Source organism: Scyliorhinus canicula, chromosome 12, assembly GCF_902713615.1.
Source record: "Scyliorhinus canicula chromosome 12, sScyCan1.1, whole genome shotgun sequence".
NCBI classification, from domain to species: domain Eukaryota; kingdom Metazoa; phylum Chordata; class Chondrichthyes; order Carcharhiniformes; family Scyliorhinidae; genus Scyliorhinus; species Scyliorhinus canicula.
Window position 1 is genome coordinate 28,211,528 of NC_052157.1, and position 24,909 is coordinate 28,236,436.

General features: G+C 47.5%; 1 protein-coding gene across 2 annotated transcripts in view; it reads left to right on the forward strand.

The window, feature by feature from the left end:
• The window catches only part of myo1ea (myosin IEa), a 182,498-nt gene that overhangs the window by 70,622 nt on the left and 86,967 nt on the right, over nucleotides 1-24,909 (forward strand). For both annotated transcript variants that reach the window (XM_038814836.1, XM_038814837.1), the window contains exons 6-9: nucleotides 1,485-1,574; nucleotides 16,636-16,767; nucleotides 18,669-18,803; nucleotides 19,983-20,115. In XM_038814836.1, the coding sequence (XP_038670764.1) occupies nucleotides 1,485-1,574; nucleotides 16,636-16,767; nucleotides 18,669-18,803; nucleotides 19,983-20,115 (490 nt within the window). The remainder of the gene's footprint in view (nucleotides 1-1,484; nucleotides 1,575-16,635; nucleotides 16,768-18,668; nucleotides 18,804-19,982; nucleotides 20,116-24,909) is intronic.

Below are 24,909 nucleotides of genomic sequence, written 5' to 3' on the forward strand. Positions count from 1 at the left end.
AAGATTTGGTGTGTTTTCCTGCCAACCACCACAGCAGGAAACACTCGACATTCCTGCCCGCCACGTGACCCAGGGTGCGATCTAACCAAATTGCAACAGAGTCTCGTGTTGAGCGCATTTAGCCAGGTGTTTCTCGACACTCACAGCGGCCAGAAAGACCATGCTATCTAACGGGATTTTGTTGCAATCTAGGGCCTCAGCTGGGAATGCCGTGCTGAAGCGGCACTTTGTCACGCTTCCGGCACTGAGGAGCTCCTCTTGCCAGAACTCCCCAGTGCAGGAGGAGATCAAGATACCATTTTGACATGGCGTCCCAATCTCACAATCCCCCTGACATGACCCCTGGACCCACCCAAAGCCCCAACTCACCTATCAGGGGGTCCTTGGGGGAAGCTCCCCACATCCCACCTCACACGGGCAGGGCACCCACAATCTCTGGCATTGGCACAATGCCACCCTGGCAGTGTCACCTGGGCATGTTGGCAATGTCAGGCTGGCACCCAGGTGGCACTGTCAGGGTGCCAGTGCCAAGGTGCTCATGTGGCACCAGCAGTGCCAGGGTGCCACCAAGAGACCAACCACCCAGAGACCAACCACACAGACCTCCTATCTCCTGGGAGAATTCCCCCCTATCCCCTGGGAGATTCTATTAGATCTCGCACGGTGTGGCGAGTTGGGTAGATCCCGGAAAAGGCCTCTCCCGGTATCTACAGGCTGGTAGGTCACGTCCTTAATCTCAAATTGGGGCAGCAGGGTAGCATGGTGGTTAGCATAAATGCTTCACAGCTCCAGGGTCCCAGGTTCGATTCCCGGCTGGGTCACTGTCTGTGTGGAGTCTGCACGTCCTCCCCCTGTGTGCGTGGGTTTCCTCCGGGTGCTCCGGTTTCCACAGTCCAAAGATGTGCGGGTTAGGTGGATTGGCCATGCTAAATTGCTCGTAGTGTCCTAATAAAAGTAAGGTTAAGGGGGAGGTTGATGGGTTATGGGTTACGGGTTACGGGTATAGGGTGGATACGTGGGTTTGAGTAGGGTGATCATGGCTCGGCACAACATTGAGGGCTGAAGGGCCTGTTCTGTGCTGTACTGTTCTATGTTCTATGTTCTAAATTGGGAGAATTCCGCCCATAGTTTTGGTGGGATATCAGATAATGGTAAGTTATTAGGTTTGTGGTGTTTGAATCCATCAAGGACATTGAGAAATATCAATGCAACAATCAATGATTCCAAAATGTTCAAGTACAAGAGTTCTTGAGTACTCAGGAATAAGACTACTCGGCCGCTCATGGCCCAGTGGTGTAGCTCCTTCACCTCCTATGGTATTATAAGGATGGTCAAGGTAAAACTTATTTCAAGGTTAGAAGGACAATCTTCAAACAGGATTTTAATGTCGGTTGAGAGAAATGTTTTGTTATCGACCAATGCAGCAGACCTTCAAATTAATACATATAGCGCAGTAATTTATTATTCCTTTTTCTTTCTTGCAGCATATAAAAGACATCATTCTTCAATCAAATCCACTCCTCGAAGCATTCGGGAATGCTAAGACAGTGAGAAACAACAACTCCAGCAGATTTGTGAGTTCTCGAAGCTGTGTCCTGTTTTGACTGTTAATATCCTGTGGGTTTGGCTGGGGAACACTTACGGAAAGTCTTCATCTTGAGTAATGTTTGATAGTTATTTTTGGTTTGATGTTTTTCCCTCCGATGCTAAATTTCCTTTGTAGTTTGCAGCAAGTAAGCATGGTTCTTGTTATACTTCATCTTCGAACATTACTCACTGTGAATTCTTGGCCAAAACAGCTTTCAGTGTATATCATTGCATTGCTGCTTGACTCTGTGACCTTTACCCTATGACCAGTAGCCTAACAAGTGACCGTTACCCTATAACCAGCAGCCTAACCGAGTGGCCTTTGCCCTATGACCAGCAGCCTAACCGAGTGACCTTTGCCCTATGACCAGCACCCTGACCGAGTGGCCTTTGCCCTATGACCAGCAGCCTAACCGAGTAACCTTTGCCCTATGACCAGCAGCCTGACCGAGTGACCTTTGCCCTATGACCAGCAGCCTAACCGAGTGACCTTTGCCCTATGACCAGCAGCCTGACTGAGTGACCTTTGCCCTATGACCAGCAGCCTAACCAAGTGACCTTTACCCTATAACCAGCAGCCTAACCGAGTGACCTTTACCCTATGACCAGCAGCCTCACCCAAGTGACCATTACCTATGACCAGCAGCCTAACCGAGTGACCTTTGCCCTATGACCAGCAGCCTAACCAAGTGACCTTTACCCTATGACCAGCAGCCTAACCGAGTGACCTTTTATCAATGGCCAGTTATATTTTTATTCTAAGATGTATTTGATCATGCTTCCAGGAAATAAATAAGGGTAGAAATGGTTGTTAGTGTTGTATAATTACATTAATGATCAAAATTTCGCTCACAAAATACATTTTCCAAAACCCTAGATTAGGATTTTTGCACCCCCGCCAATTGCGAAGTATGTTTTCTGCTGACGGCTCACTATTGGCTACCGACTGGGTCTCCCAGCCCTGCTGATATCTGCGGTGTTTTGCATGGTTCGCCAGGGATCCGTCACGAGGGGGGTCACTTTTGGTGGGACAGGAAGATTTAAAAAAATTAATTCGTCACAAGATTCCTGTATTTTCCCCTGAATAGAAAAGCCAGCATTGTCCATGTTTTGATTGTCTCGCGCAAATAGTTCTGTCTCTGCTCATTGAGGATAACGCAAACTAATTCGATGATCTAAAATGAACGAGGCTTTGATGAAACATTTATATACCAGCCAATAAAAGCTGGACACAGTAAGAAGTCTTACAACACCGAGTTTTAACCACTAGCTTTGAATCGTTACCGGTTCCAGTTATGTTTGTATTTGCTTGCATAATTTATAAATGGCGTGGTATTCCGGCCACGCGAGCTGCTTTTCCAGCGCAGCCAGGATCTACCCGCTCCCAGGATCTACCCGGCTCGCAATGCTTCACGGGACTCAACGAAATCTCGCGAGACATTGCAAGGGGAACCCTGCCCACAATGGGCTGGATCAGTTTTTGGCAAATCTGCATATTAGAGAGAGGCAGTAAGCCTCAGTTTATTCTGCAGATTGCCGAGGTACCTGAGTCTTTGGGATTCAATCCCTTTGCCTCGGGACTTCGGGCAAGCGCCTTTGGTACTGGTCCCCACAAATGGAGACCAGATGGAACGGGATTCGTGGGGAGTTTCCAAGAGGATTGGAGGTCCCCAGCTGCATGCCTTTTGGACAGAGTGGTGCCCTGGCAGTGCCACCTGGGTGCCAGCCCAGCAATGCCAAGGTGCCCAGGACACTGCCAGCTGGCATGTGCACTGCCAGGGTGCCATGGTGGCATTTTCTACGTGCATGCAAGGGGTTGCCTGGTGTGGGTGTTCGGAGGTGCGGGAATGGGGGTGCCGGGGGACCCTCCTATGTTGCATTTGGGCTGGGGGGGGGGGAGGTTGGGGATTTTTGTTGTGGGCCTCGGAGATCGGAATACCATTTAAAAATGGCATCACAAAATCTCACTAGAGTGGTGACTTTCGGTGAGCAGAGCTCCCCATTGTAAAACACTGGGCTATGACCAGCCTTGGCCGCGCATTCCCTGTATAGGCCCCTTATTCAAAGCGGGTCGCTTGAATAGCCACGTGTTTCTCGGCACTACGAGTGCTGGGAGACACGCAGCTAAACGTGATCGCTCGGGGACTCTGTTCCCTTTTGGGAAGATCGGCCCCCAAAGTTTTTTGCAGATTTTGCCATTGTATTTAGGGGATTAAGACCATAAGACCATAAGACATAGGAGTGGAAGTAAGGCCATTCGGCCCATCGAGTCCACTCCGCCATTCAATCATGGCTGATGGGCATTTCAACTCCACCTACCAGCATTCTCCCCGTAGCCCTTAATTCCTCGCGACATCAAGAATTTATCTATCTCTGCCTTGAAGCCATTTAGCGTCCCGGCCTCCACTGCACTCCGCGGCAATGAATTCCACAGGCCCACCACACTCTGGCTGAAGAAATGTCTCCGCATTTCTGTTCTGAATTTACCCCCTCTAATTCTAAGGCTGTGCCCACGGGTCCTCGTCTCCTCGCCTAACGGAAACAGTTTCTTTGCATCCACCCTTTCTAAGCCATGTATTATCTTGTAAGTTTCTATTAGATCTCCCCTTAACCTTCTAAACTCCAATGAATACAATCCCAGGATCCTCAGCCGTTCATCATATGTTAGACCCGCCATTCCAGGGATCATCCGTGTGAATCTCCGCTGGACACTCCAGTGCCAGTATGTCCTTCCTGAGATGTGGGGCCCAAAACTGGACACAGTACTCCAAATGGGGCCTAACCAGAGCCTTATAAAGGCTCAGTAGCACATCGCTGCTTTTATATTCCAACCCTCTTGAGATAAATGACAACATTGCATTCGCTTTCTTAATCACAGATTCAACCTGCATGTTTACCTTTAGGGAATCCTCGACTAGCACTCCCAGATCCCTTTGTACTTTGGCATTATGAATTTTCTCACCGTTTAGAAAGTAGTCTATGCTTGGATTCTTTTTTCCAAAGTGCAAGACCTCACATTTTCTCACGTTGAATTGCATCAGCCATTTCCTGCACCACTCTCCCAAACTGTCTAGATCCTTCTGCAGCCTCCCCACTTCCTCAGCACTACCTGCCTGACCACCTAACTTCGTATCATCGGCAAACTTCGCTAGTATGCCCCCAGTCCCTTCATCCAGATCATTAATATATATGGTGAACAGCTGCAGCCCCAACACTGAACCCTGTGGGACACCGCTGGTCACCGGCTGCCATTCCGAAAAAGAACCTTTTATCCCAACTCTCTGCCTTCTGTCAGACAGCCAATCCTCAACCCATGCCAGTAGCTCACCTCGAACACCATGGGCCCTCACCTTACTCAGCAGCCTCCTGTGTGGCACCTTATCAAAGGCCTTTTGGAAATCCAGATAGACCACATCCACTGGGTTTCCCTGGTCTAACCTACTTGTCACCTCCTCAAAGAATTTTAACAGGTTCGTCAGGCACGACCTCCCCTTACTAAATCCATGTTGACTTGTTCTAATCCGACCCTGCTCTTCCAAGAATTTAGAAATCTCATCCTTAACGATCGATTCTAGAATTTTACCAACAACCGAGGTTAGGCTAATTGGCCTATCATTTTCCATCTTTTGTCTTGATCCTTTCTTGAACAAGGGGGTTACAACAGCGATCTTCCAATCGTCCGGGACGTTCCCTGACTCCAGTGATTTTTGAAAGATCTCAACCAACGCTTCCACTATTTCTTCAGCCACCTCCCTCAGAACTCTAGGGTGTAGCCAGGAGATTTGTCAATTTTAAGACCTTTTAGGTTTTTTAGCACCATCTCTTTTGTAATGGCAACCATACTCAACTCAGCCCCCTGACCCTCTATAATTTTTGGGATATTACTCATGTCTTCCACTGTGAAGACAGACGCAAAGTACTTATTAAGTTCTCCAGCCATTTCCTCGTCTCCCATCACTAGCCTTCCGGAATCAGTTTGAATTGGCCCAATGTCTACTTTGGCCTGTCGTTTGTTTCTTATGTATTGAAAGAAACTTTTACTATCATTTCTTATATTACTGGCTAGCCTGCCTTCATATTTGATCCTCTCCTTCCTTATTTGTCTCTTTGTTAACCTCTGTTTGTTTTTGTAGCCTTCCCAATCTTCTGATTTCCCAGTGCTTTTGGCCACTTTATAGGATCTCTCTTTTTCTTTGATACATTTCCTGACCTCCTTTGTCAGCCATGGCTGTCTAATCCCTCCCCGGATAATCTTTCTTTTCTTGGGGATGAACCTCTGTACAGTGTCCTCAATTATGCATACAAACTCTTGCCATTTTTGCTCTGCTGTCTTCCCCACTAGGGTCTGCTTCCAGTCGATTTTCGCCAGTTCCTCTCTCATGCCCTCGTAATTACCTTTATTTAACTGTAACACCATTACATCCGATTTTGCCTTCTCTCTTTCAAACTGCAGACTGAACTCAACCATATTATGATCGCTGCTTCCTAAGTGTTCCCTTACTTTAAGATCTTTTATAAAGTCTGGTTCATTACATAGCACTAGGTCCAGAATAGCCTGCTCCATTGTGGGCTCCATGACAAGCTGTTCCAAAAAGGCATCTTGTAAGCATTCCATGAATTCCTTTTCTTTGGATCCACTGGCTACGTTATTTACCCAATCCACCTGCATATTGAAGTCCCCCATGATCACCGTGACCTTGCCTTTCTGACATGCCTTTTCTATTTCCCGGTACATGTTGCGCCCTTGGTCCTGACCACTGTTAGGAGGTCTGTACATAACTCCCATTATGGTTTTTTTGCCTTTGTGGTTCCTCAATTCTACCCACACAGACTCCACATCATCCGACCCTATGTCGTTTAGTGCCATAGATTTAATTTTGTTCTTAACTAACAAGGCAACCCCACCCCCTCGGCCCACCTCCCTGTCTTTTCGATAGGTTGTATATCCTTGGATGTTTAACTGCCAGTCCTGAACCCCCTGCAGCCATGTCTCTGTGATGCCTACCACATCATAATCATTCACGATGATCTGTGCCATTAGTTCATCTACTTTGTTACAAATGCTACGAGCATTCAGGTAAAGTACCTTAATGCTAACTTTCTTATCATTACAGATATTGGAAGTCCTAAGATGTCCAAAGTTATCCTTCCTTTTTGTTGAATTCCTAGTCTGCATCAAGCTTAAATCCACCTGCCTACATGTTATCCTCCTGCGTATCTTGCCATTTAACTCCATGCTCCCTGTCGCTTTCACTTTCCCTTCCCCCCAACTCAGAAGCTTAAAGTCCTACTGACCACCCTATTTATCCTCTTTGCTAGAACACTGGTTCCAGATCGGTTCAGGTGGAGACCGTCCCAACGGTACAGATCCCCCCTGTTCCAAAACTGATGCCAATGTCCCATGAAGTGGAATCCCTCTTTCCCACACCAATCCCTTAGCCACGTGTTTACTTCCCTAATTTTCTTGTCCCTATGCCAATTGGCACGTGGCTCGGGCAGTAATCCGGAGATTATGACCCTTGAGGACCTGTATTTCAATTTTCTTCCTAGTACTTGATAGTCCCCGAACAGGTCCTCCACCCTAGCTTTACCTATGTTGTTAGTCCCAACGTGGACCACAACAACTGGATCCTCCCCCTCCCGCTCCAATATCCACACGTGAACAATGTAAAGCAAAGCAACCTTGATGTAGGTAAAGCAAAGTGGAAATAATACTTTTCCAACCATCAGGAGGTGTCCTTAGCTTTGTTTGTATTTCAGTACCAAATAATTACCGAGGTCCAACGTTAATGCTGAGCCTTAACTTAGATGAAAGGCCACACAGCTGTTAGCCAAACACTGTCACCTGAGCAGATCTTTTTATGGCTGGGAGACTTTTAAAAAATATATATATTCTCCCCTCCCGTGCTGAAGGCTTATAGGTGGGGGCAGATGATGCAAACATGTGGGGACAGTCACCTGGATTGTGCTTGGTAACCCCTCCCTGCCGCCCCCTTCTCTTCCCCAGCCCAGGTGTACGTATGAAGCCACCTCAACTGTTGCATTGGCGAATATTGACAAAGAGCGCAGATCAGAAGTTGAACCTGGGACCTTTCATGTCTGCACAGCAGACCACTTAATATCCACTTAATATGAGGTAACCGGAGGAATTGAGACTAACACTCCCTCCCAGTACACGCAAGTTTTTTTCTCTCTTATTATTTGGTTGTTGAGGGAACAAATAAAATTGCCTCTTTCAACATCACCTCTTGAATCCTCACTCCTTTTCTGGCGCGACAGTATAATTTTTTTTTGGTTTCGGAACTGTGGTGAACGTATTGCTACTGCAATTCACCACTGTATTGTACTCTATTATGTTGATGCCCCTGTGGGCTCCGCCTATGGCTCCGCCCCCTCGGGGGAGGTATATAGATCTGCAGCCTGTAGGCGGCACTCAGTACAGAGCAGTCGCAGGCAGGCACAGATCTAGCTGATTAAAACCACTGTTCACTTCTACTAACCGTCTCGTGCGAATGGATGGTCGCATCAGGAACATCCTCAGTTGCATTCTTTTCCAGAAGTGGCTCTCACTGGGCTTTTGAAAGAAAGAGCCAACTATGACATCATTCTCTTTCTTTTCATCACGCGCTGACTTCCGCGAAGGGCAGTCTGAGGTCAGGGTGTTTGGGGCCTCCTCGAAGAATACGAGGGAACCCGTTGAGTTTTCACAAGAAATCGGCAGCATCATTACCGCTTTTGTGCTACCCGGCCCCACAAACGGCCGGGCTGATCGAATCCAGGTTTCACAACTCACCGAGGTGGTTGCGAAGCTGGATTAACATCCCAGAACGTGTAACGAGACTGCGGTGCCACGCTTTGTGGTTGACCCTTCAGTACCCTCGGGTGACAGGGGTTATTGACATTCCCTCACCTGTGTCGCCCACATCGTTGAGAACAATTACGCAAAGGAAACAGGACAGGCAAGCACAATGAAATCTGCAGGCTTAGCAATTGTGTCTCAACCACAAGGGTGAGAGGCTGTGCCAGGAATTAAAGGAGAAGGTGCGGTGGACCACAGGGCCTCTCGCATTAAATGGCCTCCATGTGACAACCCGCGTGTTCTTTTTTTAGCATGCTGGTTTCAGCTGGCCCTCCGATATTGCGGGGGAATAAAAGTGTTTGTTATGCAGTGGATACGGGAACTACAGAAGCTGCAGTATATTTCAAAGAAGGAAATAAATGCAAGTGAGGGTTTCTCTGTGCATTCTGTTGCTCTCTGCATTCTTGCAGTGAAAGATTGAGCATGTGCAGAGCACATCTTGTGTAACTCCACCACCTACACACGGAATTGGGAAATGGCAGGCCTGGCTGGTTGGCAGGCAGCAATGGGAACCTTACCCAACTTTCCAAAGATCAGAAACTGAGGTTAGAGAGTGAGAAATGGTAGGTTTCGGCATGTGGGAGACTGCTGATGATTCCCCTGCTAGGAATTTTATAATTTATTGCATGGTGCTAAGCCTTCAATTATTGGAAGCATGAAGTGCAGCAGCCAAATATACAAGAAAGGAAGAGGAGTGAAAAAAGAGGAATAAAACGCCTTTAAAAGGAGTAGCAAGTCTGGTTAAAAAGGTCAGCGAGAGGGCAGCATGGTGACGCAGTGGATAGCACTGGGACTACGGCGCTGAGGACCCAGGTTCGAATCCCGGCCCTGGGTCACTGTCCGTGTAGAGTTTGCACGTTCTCCCCGTGTCTGCGTGGGTTTCACCCCCGCAACCCAAAAGATGTGCAGGTTAGGTGGATTGGCCACACTAAATTGCCCCTTAATTGGAAAAAAATAAATAATTGGGTACACTAAAAAATTTTTAAAAGGTCAGCGAATTTGTGCGAATAATCAGAGAGCTAGCAAAATGAAACAGAAAAGTAGCCAGCTGATAATAATAATAGTAATAATCTTTATTAGTGTCACAAGTAGTCTTACACTAAAACTGCAATGAAGTTACTGTGAAAAGCCCCTAGTCGCCACTCCGCCGCCTGTTCAGGTACACTGAGGGAGAATTCAGAATATCCAAATGACCTAACAGCACATCTTTCGGGACTTGTGGGAGGAAACCGGAGCGCCCGGAGGAAACCCAGGCAGACACAGGGAGAACGTGCAGACTCCGCACAGACAGTGACCCAAGCCGGGAATGGAACCTGGGACCCTGGCGCTGTGAAGCTACAGTGCTAACCACTGAAATTAAACGAGAAGGTACGGTAACAAGAAGGAACTCCATAGGTTCTCTATAGAAAGGATAAAGGTAAAAGTTAATTCTGCTGGCAAAAGTATTGGCTGCAATAAAGCATCTTTTGCAATTCATACTTTTATTTTTATCGGATTTATTTTACTTGATTCCACCAAATTGAGCCGTTTTGAACTCTGAGTTATCAAAACGTTCCTGAGGATGTCGTCCTTGCTTTAATAATAATAATCACTTATTGTCACAAGCCGGTTTCAATGAAGTTACTGTGAAAAGCCCCTAGCCCCTTTTATCACAGTCATGTAATATAAAGTCCCCGAGCGAGAGTATTTAGCCACATGGCTATTCAATGCGACCTGAATGGGGAAAGTGATTCCACGGCCGCACATAGCCCCAAAAGGCATGCAGCTGGGGGCCTTCAATCCCCTGGGAGACCCCCACCAGTGCCGTTCCATCTGGTCCCCATTTGTGATGACCAGTACCAAATGGCGCTCGTCCTAGGTCCCTGAGGCAAAGTGGTTGAATCCCAAAGCCTCAGATATCTCGGGAATCTGCACATTAAAGTGAAGCTTACTGTCTCGCTCTAATATACAGATTTGCCAAAATTGTGGGTCGGATTAACATCGCAACGTCTCGTGTGACTGTGTTGAACCTCGCGAGGCGGTGCAAACCGGGTAGATCTCTGGAGTGGCGTCTCCCGACTTTCAACGGCAACGCTGCGCTGCAGTGAGCTGTTTGTCCGGCGCAGCTTGGCCATTGGATTCTGCCCTTACATCATTTTTTGGGAGAATCGCACCCTATATTTACGATCTCGATGTGTCAGGTGTGAGAAGAGGCTATGGCAAGTGGATGACAGGTGTTTCTCTAGATGATGGAAGGGATGAATACTTTTGCACTTTCCCTAGCAGCCAAGTTCAACTCTGCATTAGTGCAGATGTTAGAGGAGATATGTTGATAGTCTGGGCCGATCCTGATGGGACAATAAATGATGTGACTTCCTTCTAGACGATAGTTTGAGTCCAAACAGAAGAGTTGGTGGGATGAACTGGACCATCAAGCCCATTCTTTATTCTTGATGACCATATCACAAACTCTCTCCTCCCCATCACTGAGATCTTTATGAGTTCAATCCATATCGGAATCTATTACTAGCACCGTACATCTCTGACTTTTCTTGAAATTGGCCCTTTTTAAAGCTTTAACATTTAAAAAAATTAAATCCTTAAAGTTACCAAGCCAACGCGCAGAGTGGGCAGGGCAAACGGTTAACCCATCTCAGTGCTTGCTCCAAAAACTAATTCAAATTGAAGCCAATTCATGGTCTCCACAAGAGAGACATACACGATCCAGGCTGGTAAGAAAAGGCATTGCACCTCATCTTGGGCTTGATCTGACACTTGACCTTAGCCAAAAGGCCGAGAAGCGGTGGCCCTTTCTAAAGCTAACAGCTAAATCAACTTTTCAATGTCTCTGGCAATCTGTTTCACATCTGATCCAACGCCCAAACAACAAGTAAAAATGTCCTCACCTCTAATCTAGCTCAAGTGAGTTAGGCTGTCGGTGCCTGTGATCACTGTCCCAAATAAATGATCTGCTTACCTCAACCACCTTTTCACAGTCCTAAACATAAGCAACTTGCCTCCCCTTAATCATCTTTTCTCTGCTGAGAGGGTTTAGTATGCTTCTACATACTACACCTGTTTTTACTGGGAGCTGGGTGACAGGAACTGAGTAGACCAATCTCAATCCAGGACTTCTCCTTGGCCACGAGGTGATCCTGGAAAAGGTGGAATCATATCAAATGTGGCTGAGGGGAAACTTTTTATTTGCAGCCTGGGGGCAAATTGTCAGGAAGGAAAGGAAAGCATTGGTAAAATTAAAAAAGGTACAAAATCTGCTGCAGATTGACATTCCAAATGTAGAAGGAAAAGACTTTTCCAGGTATTTTTCTTCTTGTCCAACACAGCAGCCAGCTTTTTAGCCCAGCTAAACTTTTTTGCATAGCCCTGTAATCCGGGGTGGCGTTCCTTGGTTAACGGAGGAGGGAGAATTTTAACTGGGAACGTAAATGGAGTGAGGGCCTGCTCACTCCCTTTTTCTGCTTCTGGTTGGCCAACCTCAAATATGACTCGCAGGGCAGCCAGTCCCCCTTTTGTACAGGTCAGATTTCAATTATTTCAGTGGGACCTGATTCAGACCCTGATCCTTGAGCAGGGCAGTCGTAACTGGTGCCCCACAAGGAAGCCATGGGCCGTGCCCCAGTTTCCCTCAGCCTAACAGAAGCGTTCCTGTACCAGAGCCCTCCGTACCAATCACCGCGTGCCAGGAGCTGTCATTCCTTGGAGGCAGCCTCCAAGGCGCACAACTCTCACGGCGAGGCAGCCTCGTTTGATGAGAAAGCTGGGAAGTGACATCATAATCGGGCCTGGTTGTTAAAATTGGCCAAGCCTCCCTACTCCCCATGCCAAATGATCATGAGACACGCTTCGCCACATTCCCGCCTTGCAGGAAAAATCAACCCCTTTGTCTCTGGAATACACTTCAGATTTCCAACACTTAAGCAGACCACTTCAGAAGCCAATTAATATCCGTCACAGGAGACACTTCCCGAGCAGACCAGGTGTTAAACAGATTTATTCACAAACTGTCATTTATAGCAGGAAGCAATAAGTTGTTGAAGCTAGTGCAAAGTGACAGCTTTGAAGCAGCCCATGAATGGATTCAACAGACAAGCCTGTCTGTCAACTCCCTGTGAATGGTTGTATTTGCAGAAATACACATGCTCCTTGGGGTAACTGCTGGTTCCTTACCAACTACACACCCTCAGAATTCCATAGACATCTTTTCCATGGAGCTACATCTTGTGCCAAGGTCTGCCGGGGATCGGTGAAAATTGTAACTTTAACTAGAATATCAAAAAGTGGAAAGGACGGGCGGCGCAGTGGTTAGCAGTGATGCCCCACGGCACCGAGGACCCGGGTTCGATCCCAGCCCCGGTCACTGTCCATGTGGAGTTTGCACATTCTCCCCGTGTCTTTGTGGGTCTCACCCCCACAACCCAAAGATGTTCAGGGTAGGTGGATTGGACACACTATGGCCCCTTAATTGGAAAAAAAGAAGTGGGTATCCTAAATTTATTTTCCAAAATATATATGTGCTTTAGCCCTAATCCAGACAAAATGTGTTAGTGCGACCCACTTCCCTGATTTGAAATAGTTGAGATTGACTTCGACTTTTACTTGTGGCATAACCAAATCAATCTAATATTCTGGAATTTTACTGACTAAAAATCCACCCGTTGGCTTTTCGCAGAGTTGCTTCCACCCCCAAACATTGCAATGCCAAAAGGGGGAATAAACATAGGAAGCAAATTGTTAAAAAGCTTCTGGGGGTGTGGGGGCTGGCAAGCATATGAAAAACGAAAATTGAAACTGAAATTTAAAAAGATTAAAATCAATCAGAAAATTAATTTGAAAGAAGTGATTTTGCAGAAGAAGCAAGTGTGACGTAAGAACAAAATAATGGTTTTCACACAGTGAGTGGTTGGGGTCTGGAAAGAGCTGCCTGGAAGTCTGGTGGAGGCAGGTTCAATCGAGGCATTCATGGGGATTACCTGAATACTGTAGAAACAATGCTCAGAGGTAAAAGGCAAGGGAATGGCACTAAGTCATTATGTTTGTTTGGGGGGGGGGGGGGGGGGGGGGGTGGTTAGCAGACGATTGTGAGAGGTGTGGGCGTGGGCCAGCAAATCACACACATATTTTTGGGGTTGCAAAAAAATTGGGAAGATTCCGGGCGGGAGTGTTCGCGGTCTTAGCCCGGATAGTGGAAGAGGAGGTGGACCCTTAGGTGCCGATATTTGGGGTTTCCGAGAAGCCGGAGCTCATGGAGAGGAGGAAGGCCGATGTCATGGCTTTTGCCTCTCTGATTGCACGGCGGCAAATTTTGCTGGAGTGGCGATTGGCATCGTTACCGGGGGTAGCAGCATGGTTGGGTGACCTGTACGACTTCCTGCGGTTAGAGAAGATAAAGTATGAGTTAAGGGGCTCTGCGGTGGGGGGGGGGTTGAGGAAAGGTGGGGGATGTTTGTGACCGTGTTTGAGGAGCTTTTCGTCACAGGGGGCTGGGGGGGTGGGGTGAAAAAGGAGACAAATCTGGACAGACTGGATAGTTGATTGTTGGGAAGTATGTTTCCCGGGGTGTTTATTTGCTGTAGCCTGTTTTGATACATGTTTGTAGTAAAATATATGTAACAAAAAATGATGCTCATTTGGAGAGCCGGTACCGAAGCGATGGGCCGGGTGGTCTCGTGCACCGTACCAATTCTGTGATTCTGTGAATATGCAGAAAAGACCTGAGAGGTCAGGCAGATAGGTTCACATTTTAATGAAAATAAAGATTTAAAAACTATTCTAGTTTTATAGAGTTAGCACAACAGCTCATTGGAGTAACTTTAATGCTGCAATGTTCGTGCTTTTCACTGTTGCTGGGTGTTACCTAAAACCTTTAGAAAATTAAACGTTCCAGGAAGATGGCTGGTTTTGCAGCCTTGACGGTAAATTAAAGGACTAATCCCACAATCGGGCAGATTGCTCTATCAGGATCTCTCAGCAGGAAGCAACGCTCGAAGGGAGCCCCAGGGAAGGAATCACTGACCTGCACACCTTGATTTTCCATATTTTCAAATTAATAGATTGAAAAAAAGCAGGAACTGCGAGCTGGGATTTCCCAAAGTGAGATTTCCATGCGATTGCCTGAGGGGGGAATTTAGCCAATAAATCTATATCACCCCTGAACTCTAAATTCTAACAGGACTAGACAGGGTGGATGTCGGAAGGATGTTCCCGATTGTGGGGTTGTCCAGAACCAGGGTCTGAGGATATGGGATAGACCATTTAGGACAGAGGGGAGGAGAAATTTCTTCACCCAGAGTGTGGTCGGTCTGTGGAATTCACTACCACAGAAAGTAGTTGAGGCTAAAACATTGTGGGTTTGAGTCAAGTAAATGGGAACAAAGTGGGCGAAATTCTCCCAGAGGCCCGACGCCGTTGTGAACCTCTCCCGGCCCCCAATTCTCCCCTCCCCGGGGGGATAGGAGGGCCGTGCCGGGAAACTCGGCCGCAGGGCCTTGACACTGGCGTCAAGGCCTGGCGTGCCGAAAATGAGGCGGCTGACGCGCCTAATGACGTCAGCCGCACATGCGCGGGTTGGACGGCGCCAACCTGGGCATGGGCGGTTGCCGCCTTCCCCTCAGCCACCCCTCAGACGTGGCGACTTGATCTTGCGGGGCGGCGGAGGGGAAATAGTGCGTCCCGTTGAGACGCCGGCCCGACGATTGGTGGGCACCGATCGCGGGCCTGTCTCCTCCCGAGCACAGTCGTGGTGCTCAGTCCCCACCAGGCCCCCTACAAGCCCCAAACGGGCATCTCACGGCGTTTTCACGACGACAGCGACCAGGTGTGGTTGCCGCCGTCGTGAAACGGTCGCGAACGGCAGGTCGCTCGGCCCATCGGGGTCGGAGAATCGCACGGCGGGTCGCGATTCTCCGAGAGGCCTGTCGCAAAACGCGACACGCCATTTGGGGGTGGGGGGGGTGGGAGAATCGTGGGAGGTGCGGGAGCAGACCTCCCGCGATTCTCCCACCCGGCATGGGAGCGGAGAATCGCGCCCAGTGTTTCCCGGAGCTCGCAGTGCTAAGAAACATATGACTTTATAACATGACTCGCATTGAATAAGGGACCTTAGCGGGGAACTAGGTAGCACTGCCATAGTGCCAGGCTGGCAGAGCCAGAGTACCACCCTGCCCAAAGGACATGCAGCTGGAGACCACTGATCCCTTGGGAGATCCTCACAAGTGCCATTCCGTCTGGTCCCCGTTTGTGCGGACTAGTGCTGAATAGTGCTCGTCCGAGGTCTCCAAGGCTAACGGGATGAATCCCAAAGCATCAGGCACCACGGGAGACTAGCTGTTTCTCTAATATGCAGATTTGCAAAAAGGTTATCCTGCCCATAATGGGCAGGATTTACATCGCTACATCTCGCTAGATCGCCGTGGATCCCGCGAGGCATTGCGAGCCGAGTAGATCCTGGGAGTGGGATCTCCTGGCTTTTATCAGCCATGCTCCACTGCGATAAGCTGCTTTTCGGGCGTAGCGTAGCTATTGGATTGCGCCCTGTAGGTTTTCAAGAAGCAGTTAGATGTAGCACTTGAAGCAAAAAGGATCAAAGGATATGGGGAGAAAGCGGGATTAGGTTATTGAGTTGGAAGATCAACCATGCCCATAATGAATGGAGGGGCAGGCTCGAAGGGCCAAATGGCCTCCTCCTGTTTTATATGTTTCTCTGTCTGTAACTCCTTCCTGTTCCTGTGTAAATGGTTAACCTGTTGTAATGCTGAAACATGTGACTGCAGTGTAAACTACTCATTTAAATTCCAGATCCAATTTTAGTTCCAGTATAAACACTAATTTTTAAAATGACACGTTGGGAGGCAATCCAGGAAAATTGCTGCTGATTGAGTTTGGTGAAGTACATTTATTTGCTCCCTCCTCAGACTTACACATTATTCCAGACCCTACAGCTAAGGAGGCAACTTGAAGTGAGCTATTTAACTTTGACTTTCTAAATTATGAGTGCCCCATAAAAGGTTAAAAATATCTGTGGTGATTGATGGTAAAACACAACAGTGTAACCATGTAGTGATATAAAATCGCTGCATGGAGTTCCACAGCTCTGGTGCATTAATTAAATTCTTCACTGTGTGGTTCATGCCTGCTGTCTGTCCAATGCCTGTGGTTTTCTCTCTTATTAAAAATATGACTGATCTGTGCAGGGGAAATACTTTGAAATCCAGTTTAGCCCAGGTGGGGAACCAGATGGCGGAAAAATCTCCAACTTCCTACTGGAAAAATCCCGGGTTGTAGCACGGAATCCTGGAGAGCGAAGCTTCCACATTTTTTACCAGGTTAGTAGCAACGCCTTTGTTCACTTTCCCAGGTTACCAGCTTAGTAGCAAAGCCTTTGTTCACTTTCCCAGGTTACCAGCTTAGTAGCAAAGCCTTTGTTCACTTGAGAACGAGAGCATTTGACTGAAATTGTGGGTGATCTCTGGGGAGAAAGGAGCTGACCTCTCCTGAAGTGCTGATGGTGGAAAGCCCAAGTATCCAGCTGACCTCCACTCTCAAGCTATGTTTAAGGGTGCTTAGTGACATTGCATTTTTTTTAAAAGCCAGAACTAGTGAATGATGTGTTTCAAACTCACTCATAGGTAAAGGATATCATACAAATGAGTTTACACATTAAACAAATATATATATATATACACTTGACCTACTTTAGTTGCTAATTCTGTACTATTGCTGCATTCTGGAAAGGCTGGGTGTTCCTCAGATGGAGTATAACGTGAGGAATTGTGAGGTTATTCACTTTTGTAGTAAAATTAGAAGGGGATCTTGTGATGCAGTGGGTAGTGTTCTCTACTTCCGGGGCCCAAAACGCTGGACTTGGGCGATTTGATGGCCAAACCGGTTGAGTGACAGCACGTGAACGTTTCCAATACCGCCTGATGCCAGGCGGTAAGAGCAGGAGAATTTCCTGGTCAGCCAAACTGTAGAAGGCAACGGCACACCACCGCAGCACTTTGCCAAGATCCTGCGTGGACTTGACAGGGCGAATGCTGAAATAATGGCCGGAGTTTTCCGTCCGTTCGCTCCGACGGGATTCTCCGGTCCCGCTGCAGTGAATGGAGTTTTAGCATAGCGCCAGGTTCTCCGTTCCCGCTGGCAGCCGCAGCGAGGGTGAACTCGGATTGGAGAATCCCGGCCAATGTTTCCCGTTGTGGGAGAGAGGAGAACTAAAAACACGGTTTGAAAATAGGGGGAGTCTCCCATTTAACACGGAGGTGGGGGAGAATGTTTTTCCCAGCGAGTCGCAAATCTTTGGAGCTCTCTCTTCCCCAGAAGGCGGTGGAGGCAGGGTCAATGAATATTTGTACGGCAGAGGTAGATAGATTCTAGACTGACAAAGGCATCGCCAACGCCCCCTTTAGGGAATGGTGGCTGGAGGAGGAGTAAGAACAGAAAAGCAGAATATTTTTAAAAGGTGTGAAACTTCTAAATGTTGATATAAGTGCAGAAAGCAGTTAGCCATGCAAATGACACGCTGGCCCTTATTGCAAGGGCATTGGAGTACAAGAATGAGGAATTCTTACTGCAATTGTGAGGCTTCACCTGGAGCACTGTGCAGTTTTGCTCTCCATATTCAAGGAAGGATATACTTGCATTGGAGGCTACACAGCGAAAGTTCACTAGATTGTTCCCTGGGATGAGAGGGTTCTCTTATGATGAGAGGCTGAGTAACTTGGGCTTGCATTCTCTGCAGTTCAGAAGCGTGAGAGTTTATCTCAATATTGAAAGTAAAAGCCTGGCTGGGTTGCTCCTGTTTGAGGAATCTGGAAGACGGGATTCGCAAGCTCAGGATAACGGGCCCATCAAAAGGGACTGAGATGAGGAGTAATTTCTTCACGCAAAGGGTTCTGAATCTTTGGAGTTCTCTACCCCAGAGGGTTTTAGATGTTCCATTGTTGAGTATATTTAAGGTTAAGATAGACAGATTTTTGATCTTTCAGGGAATCAGTAGAATGGGGAGTGAGCGGGTAAGTGGAGTTGAGGTCGAATATCAGCAATGATCACAGAGTGGCGGAGCACGCTTGAGGGCCCATACTCCTGCACCTATTTTAATGTTCATATTCATTTATACATGAGGGATAGTATTCCAATTGCGGCCTAATCACGTAATTATGTAACTGGGGTTGACTAAAAATAGACCCATTCAGCTCCATTGGCCTGGTTTCTGTCTCTCTTCCAGGTTATTGAAGGTGCGTCCACAGACCAAAAATCCAACCTGGGTATCACCAACCTGGACTATTATTTTTACCTCAATCAATCCGGTTCCTACAAAGTGGATGACATTAATGACCGGAAGGATTTTCAAGAAACTTTGGTGAGGTTTTATTTTGACTTCACTTAACCAGCCATCTCATTTTGTATTGACTTAAAAGCATCCCACTGGTTAGATCTGGTAAGGGCGGCACGGTGGTATAGTGGTTAGCACTGCTGCTCACAGCGCCAGGGACCTGGGCTCACTTGCGGTCTTGGGTCACTGTCTGTGCCTCCGCACTTTGTACGTTCCCCCGTGTCTGTGTGAATTTCCTCCGGGTGCTCCGGTTTCCTCCCACAGTCCAAAGATGTGCAGGTTAGGTGTTTTGGCCATACTACATTGCCCCTTAGTGTTCATAAAGTTAGGTGGGGTTACAGGAATAGGGTGGGGCCTGACCTTATATAGAGCGCTCTTTCAGAGGGTCAGTGCAGACTCAATGGGCCGAATGGCCTCCTTCTGCACTGTCAGGATTCTATGATCTGTGTTGTCCATTTGTTTTATGGGTAAATGAACCACATGGTGTGGACCGTGCCCTGCCGACTTGTGTTTGTCAGGTTCCATCAGAGTTGATTCTATATAATATGGCCCCCATTATTTGCAAAGCCGTCTTCCGTTTTATTTTTATTTGAAGTGTCAATCAAACAAAGCCTGTGATGTCTTTCCAGGCTTCACAAAACCAACGGTTGACCCTTTTGATTCTTCCACAAGTTCCTGAGATGTTTATACTCTTCGGTCACTTTCTGAAAGGAATTAATAGAGTTCTTCACTCATAGAATCCCTACAGTGCAGAAGGAGGCCATTCGCCCCATCGAGTCTGCACCAACCCTCTGAAAGCGCACTCCACCAAACCCACTTCCCTATCCTATCCCAATAACCCCTTAACCTAACCTACACATCCCTGGATACAATAAGGGGCAACTTAGCGTGGCCAACCAACTAACCCACACACCCCTAACACAAAGGGCAATTTAGTGTGGCCAGTCCACCTAACCCACACACCCCTGGACACTAAGGGGCAATTTAGCATGGCCAATCCACCTAATCTGCACATCTTTGGGGTTTCACTCATCACTCATGGGCTTTCCTGAAAATACTTAACAGACCATAAATTGTAACCCAGCAGTGAGCCCAAAGATTGTCCACATCACTCACTTTGTCAGCTTCACCGGCTACATAAGGAGCCAATCTATCTGTTTTGTACATATTAATGTTACATGATTTTAAATGATTATTTGCTTGCAGCACGCTATGAATGTGATTGGGATCTTTGCTGATGAGCAGGCTATGGTTCTACAGATTGTGGCTGGCGTGCTTCACATGGGGAACCTCAGTTTTAAAGAGGTTGGCAACTATGCTGCTGTAGAAAGTGAAGAATGTAAGTACTTTGTTTCTGAATCGTACCAGAGTCCGAGATGTAATGTTAAATTTGTACAAGACCTCTGGGGGAGCATGTGGAGTTTTGGGTTCCATCCTTTAGGAAGTGTTCCATTAAAATAACAAATTGCCCAAGTTTTCTACAAATTTATATGGGGTAACTGGCCTGTGAAGGTAAAGGATGTCCCTGTTTACAAACAAGAACTAGGGATAAATCGGGAAAAGATCGAATGCTGCAACAACTTGCTAGATCCCATGCAGTTGATACTAACTTCTTAAGATTGTTCAAAATGGAAATACCAATGGGTCTCCAACAGCCATGAACAGTCTTGTGGAAGATGGGAGCTCCTTGTAATATTCTGATAGTAGATGTAATAAAAATGATTGAAATTGTTATTGTTGACACTGGTCTCTCAGATTCTAAGGATATTGGACAACGGAATTAATTTGAAGTGGGTCAAGAATGGATGGGTCCAGGTGGATAGCGCAGACTGTTACCAGTGACTGAGTGATTCAGGAATAAGGGGCATCTATTGAGAGCAGAGGAGGGGAAAGTTTTCTATATGGGTTTTGAGAGATATCTTATCGAGTTAGCAATTGAACCAGAAACCATGATGACATATAACAATAATTTTGGCAGGTTATTCAAGGAAACGAGGCAGACTTTCTCCCAGCCCGACCTCTCCATAATTTTACAGTGGGACAGGCCAGGCCTAGGTTGCCCTGCCTGCCCTTGCTCTAGCTGAGGCCCTTTAAGTGGCCAATTAATGACAAATTAAGGGCCGTTCCCCTCCCAGCCTCAGTATCTATGTTGTCGGGAATAGGTCAGGAGGAAGCTCGAAATATGACTGTGCTCAATAGGGTTTGGTCTCCATCAACATCGGATACCACCACCCCCAAGAAGGCCTGGTCCCTGCCTGTCTCTGCAGTCCCAACGTCTGGTGCTTCTGGGATTAGAAAACTGCAGCCGTCTGAGCTGGGACTTCCTCCCAAGCAAAGGAGTGGAAATCTCCCAACGAGCCAATTTGCTGGCAAAGTGTTCTCCTCCAAATCCTCGGATGACGGGAAGGGAAACTCCGCCATGGTACAGCCTGGGTACATGTGATTGTGCGGGGCAATAACTACCAACATGGGACAGCTTGGGCCAAAGAGCCCACTTCTGTGCTGTAAGTTCTCTGGTTAACAAAATTGCCAGTGACGTTGAGATTTAACCACATTGCATCCGCATTCCTGGAAACAATCATACATAATTCTCGTGCAGTGTTCATTCTGATTCTCCGTGGTTGTGCTATTTAGATTCTGGAATTCACCTCCCTCGCCCGTGACACACGGCTCAGTGGGGCTTTGGCCCCACACCCTGGCAACGCCGCAATCTTATTTTTATGTACGTGCATAATATTGAGGGTGATTTTGCGTGATGGTGTAAATGGGGGAGTGCGAATCAGCTGCCTGCTTTACATCTTTCATTTCCATTTTCATCCCCGCCAGTGTTATGTTCTGGGACAGAGACAATTACTGAGTCGGCGTACTAAAGAACATCTAGTTCAAGACTAGTTAATTTTATTATAGTATAAAAAAACCGTGGGTAGGAAACTAATGCTATCAAACTGGAATTAATACAAACCCGACTGACCGCGATGGTTTCTCCTCAAGTCTCCCCCCAGGCTGCAGTGTCACGAGCTACTACTTGCCTGACACCTACTGGTCGGAGGCTGTACATATTTACGCATACACTTGCTAATGCATATCACTACAACCAGGAGAGATTAAACGGCTACTGATTCACTATCACCCATTTTACACTCGCACAATGTCATGATCGATCCAGTGGAGGGAGAGACAGGATTGTGGCTTCAATTGTACATCAGCGATTAATTTCGCAATCAAAGAAGGCGCAGGTGGTGGGATTAAGTTGGCCTTTTCTATTCCTGAATGTTTTCGGTACTCCTTGCAGGCAACGATTTGAAACTATTCTCCCTGCTGAAGTTTAGTATCCATTGTTCAAACAGCGAGTTAAAATGTCCTCCCGATAGAACGATAATCAGGTGGGTTCTACGTTAGGTGATCGACGCCTCTCGATTACTGTCCACGGTAAAAATTTGCCCCAACGTATCGAATTAAACTGGAGTCTCCTTTGAAGATGTGGAGAGGCTGGCCTTTCATTCCACCCTTCGATTTACTGCACTGTACTGTACTAAAAATAAATACAGCCCTTGAACCAATAAACACGAGTTCAGATGGCTACTGTCAGATTTCTGCACTGAACATTCTTTCTCTCCTCAGGAAGTGTTTGATTTCCTGTTCTTTCTCTCGTGCGCAGTTTTCTCTTCTTTCTCCGCAAAGCCGTATTCTGTTCCCTTCTGGGTCATTTTGCAGCATTCCCTAATTACAGAGTTGCTTTTCACCCTGGGATTTTAGCGCCTGCCTGCATCCTGTTCTGAAACATCTGCACTGCCACAGCTGCCAAAACCCAACAACTTCACGTTAATTTAAAACAGACCTCCTTCAGTTGACTGCAACGTCCTCTGACCGGTCTGTGACCAATAGTCACCATTTAGGAAAGATTTGTATTTGAATTCCCAGTGGCGTGAATTCCCAGAGCTCCTGACAGATTCCCAAAAAAGCGATGCCTCTGATTGATCTGTAATTGTTAATTTTAGGAGGATTAAAGTAGGCAATGCTGTCCAAGGATGCGAGAAGGATATGGGGCTGGATGCCCCCACCCCCCCTTACCGGTGTATTTGAAGGTGGGAGGGGGCTTGTAAAATACAGTGCATGGTCTTCCCACCACCTTCCTGCGCACCCCGACTTGTCTCCTATTTTATGCCAACGGGCAAGACGTCAGGCAACCCACCCACCCTTGGACCGAATGAGGCCTTTATATGGTCAATAATGGTCACTCAAGGACCTCATTCCACCGCTGTTATTTTACCCATGATGGGGGAGGTTGAGGCCAAGTGAGTAGCCTGCAGCTAACACCACATGGGCTGCGGTCGGCAAAGATGAGGAGGGAACCTCCTTTTTAGGGGTGGGGGGTTGTAGTCCCCCTGCCTATTAGAGGCAATATGACCCTACTTTAATTCATTTCCCAGTGTTTCAACCCCGGCCCCTCACCCCCTCCGCCCTCGCTGGGGTCTGACAACCAGGCCCACAATACCTTAGACTGACCTGGCAGCCTCTTCTTCTTTGGAGAGCTGCCTGTAATCCCAGCTGTGGCTTCTGCTTGAACCTGGTGCTGCTAGGACTATAGAACCACCCGCTATAGTTAGGGAATGCTTGCTGGTAGCTCCGTAAGGCGGGGGTTCCTCCCCAGGATAGGGCAGAGATCTCGACCTGAAACAAATAATGCTGCTCCCAGCGTAAAATGGCTGCGGGGCAGCTAGTTTTTTGGGTGGAAGGACTGATAACTGACCTTTCAGTCTGGGCAGTGGGGACTAGAATGCCCCATGATCTCCTCAGGGGTTGTGTCCCTCTAGATTACAGTTTACATCAGTCTCTTTTCAATCCATTGGCTCAGAGCTATAGTGCCACGAGTGTGAGCAAGTCCCAATGGAATGCTTGCTTTCTTAAAGCTTCCCAGAGGTCCCCCTTTCGAGAAGACAAACATGACCTCGGCCTAATCAATTCAATTCCTCACTGACTCTTGCGTTTCTTTACGTGTCGCTGGAGGGGAAGTTCTCCTCACTGTCGGGAAGAAACCATTATCCACCTTTCGTGATGGCATGGCCACCATTGGGCACACATGATGTGACACAACAGAAGCACCAATCTGCCTCCCACCAAGTGGGCACTGAGGTAGATCTGATTGTTAACCCAGGATACATCCCATTGTTTTTAAAAGGGTGACAATAAAATCAGTCCTACAACAGGCAAGCAATCCGATCAGGTGGTGATTATATAGAACATACAGTGCAGAAGGAGGCCATTCGGCCCATCGAGTCTGCACCGACCCCTAAAGCCCTCACTTCCACCCTATCCCCGTAACCCAATAACCCCTCCTCACCTTTTTGGTCACTAAGGGCAATTTATCATGGCCAGTCCAACTACCCTGCACGCCTTTGGGCTGTGGGAGGAAACCGGAGCACCCGGAGGAAACCCACGCAGATACGGGGAGAACGTGCAGACTTCGCACAGACAGTGACCCAGTTGGGAATTGAACCTGGGACCCTGGCGCTGTGAAGCCACAGTGCTATCCACTTGTGCTACCGTGCTGCCCAATTGACTCCCGTTGTGCTGAGCATCAATGTCGTCACCCGTGCATTTTTGTAGTGCATTTGCGAGTCAGCTGTGCGTGTCAGTGGTAGCATTCAATGTCCTCCGTGCTGGAAGGTTCAAGTCCCTCGCCAGAGAAGCTCGTACACCCAATGTAGTAGAGGACAGCACCAGGGAATTGGCCTGTTTTCTGGTCAATATTTATCATTCACCCATCATCACTAAGACAGATTGTCTAGTCATGATCAGATGGTTGTTTATGGGATCTTGCTTTGTACTGGTATCTTTCCTACATTTCAGCAGTGGCTATAGTTCAAAGACGCTTTATCGGCTTCAAAACAGTTCGGAATCAGCTGGAGTCATGCATGAAAGGCACTATATTTTTTTTAAAGTTAGTGCACCCAATTCTTTTTTTCCAATTAAGGAGCAATTTAGCGTGGCCAATCCACCTACCCAGCACATCTTTGCATTGTGGGGGTGAGGCCCACACATACACCAGGAGAATGTGCAAACCCCACCGGACAGTGACACGGGGCCGTGAGGCAGCAGTGCTAACCACTGCACCACCGTGCCGCCCCTGAAA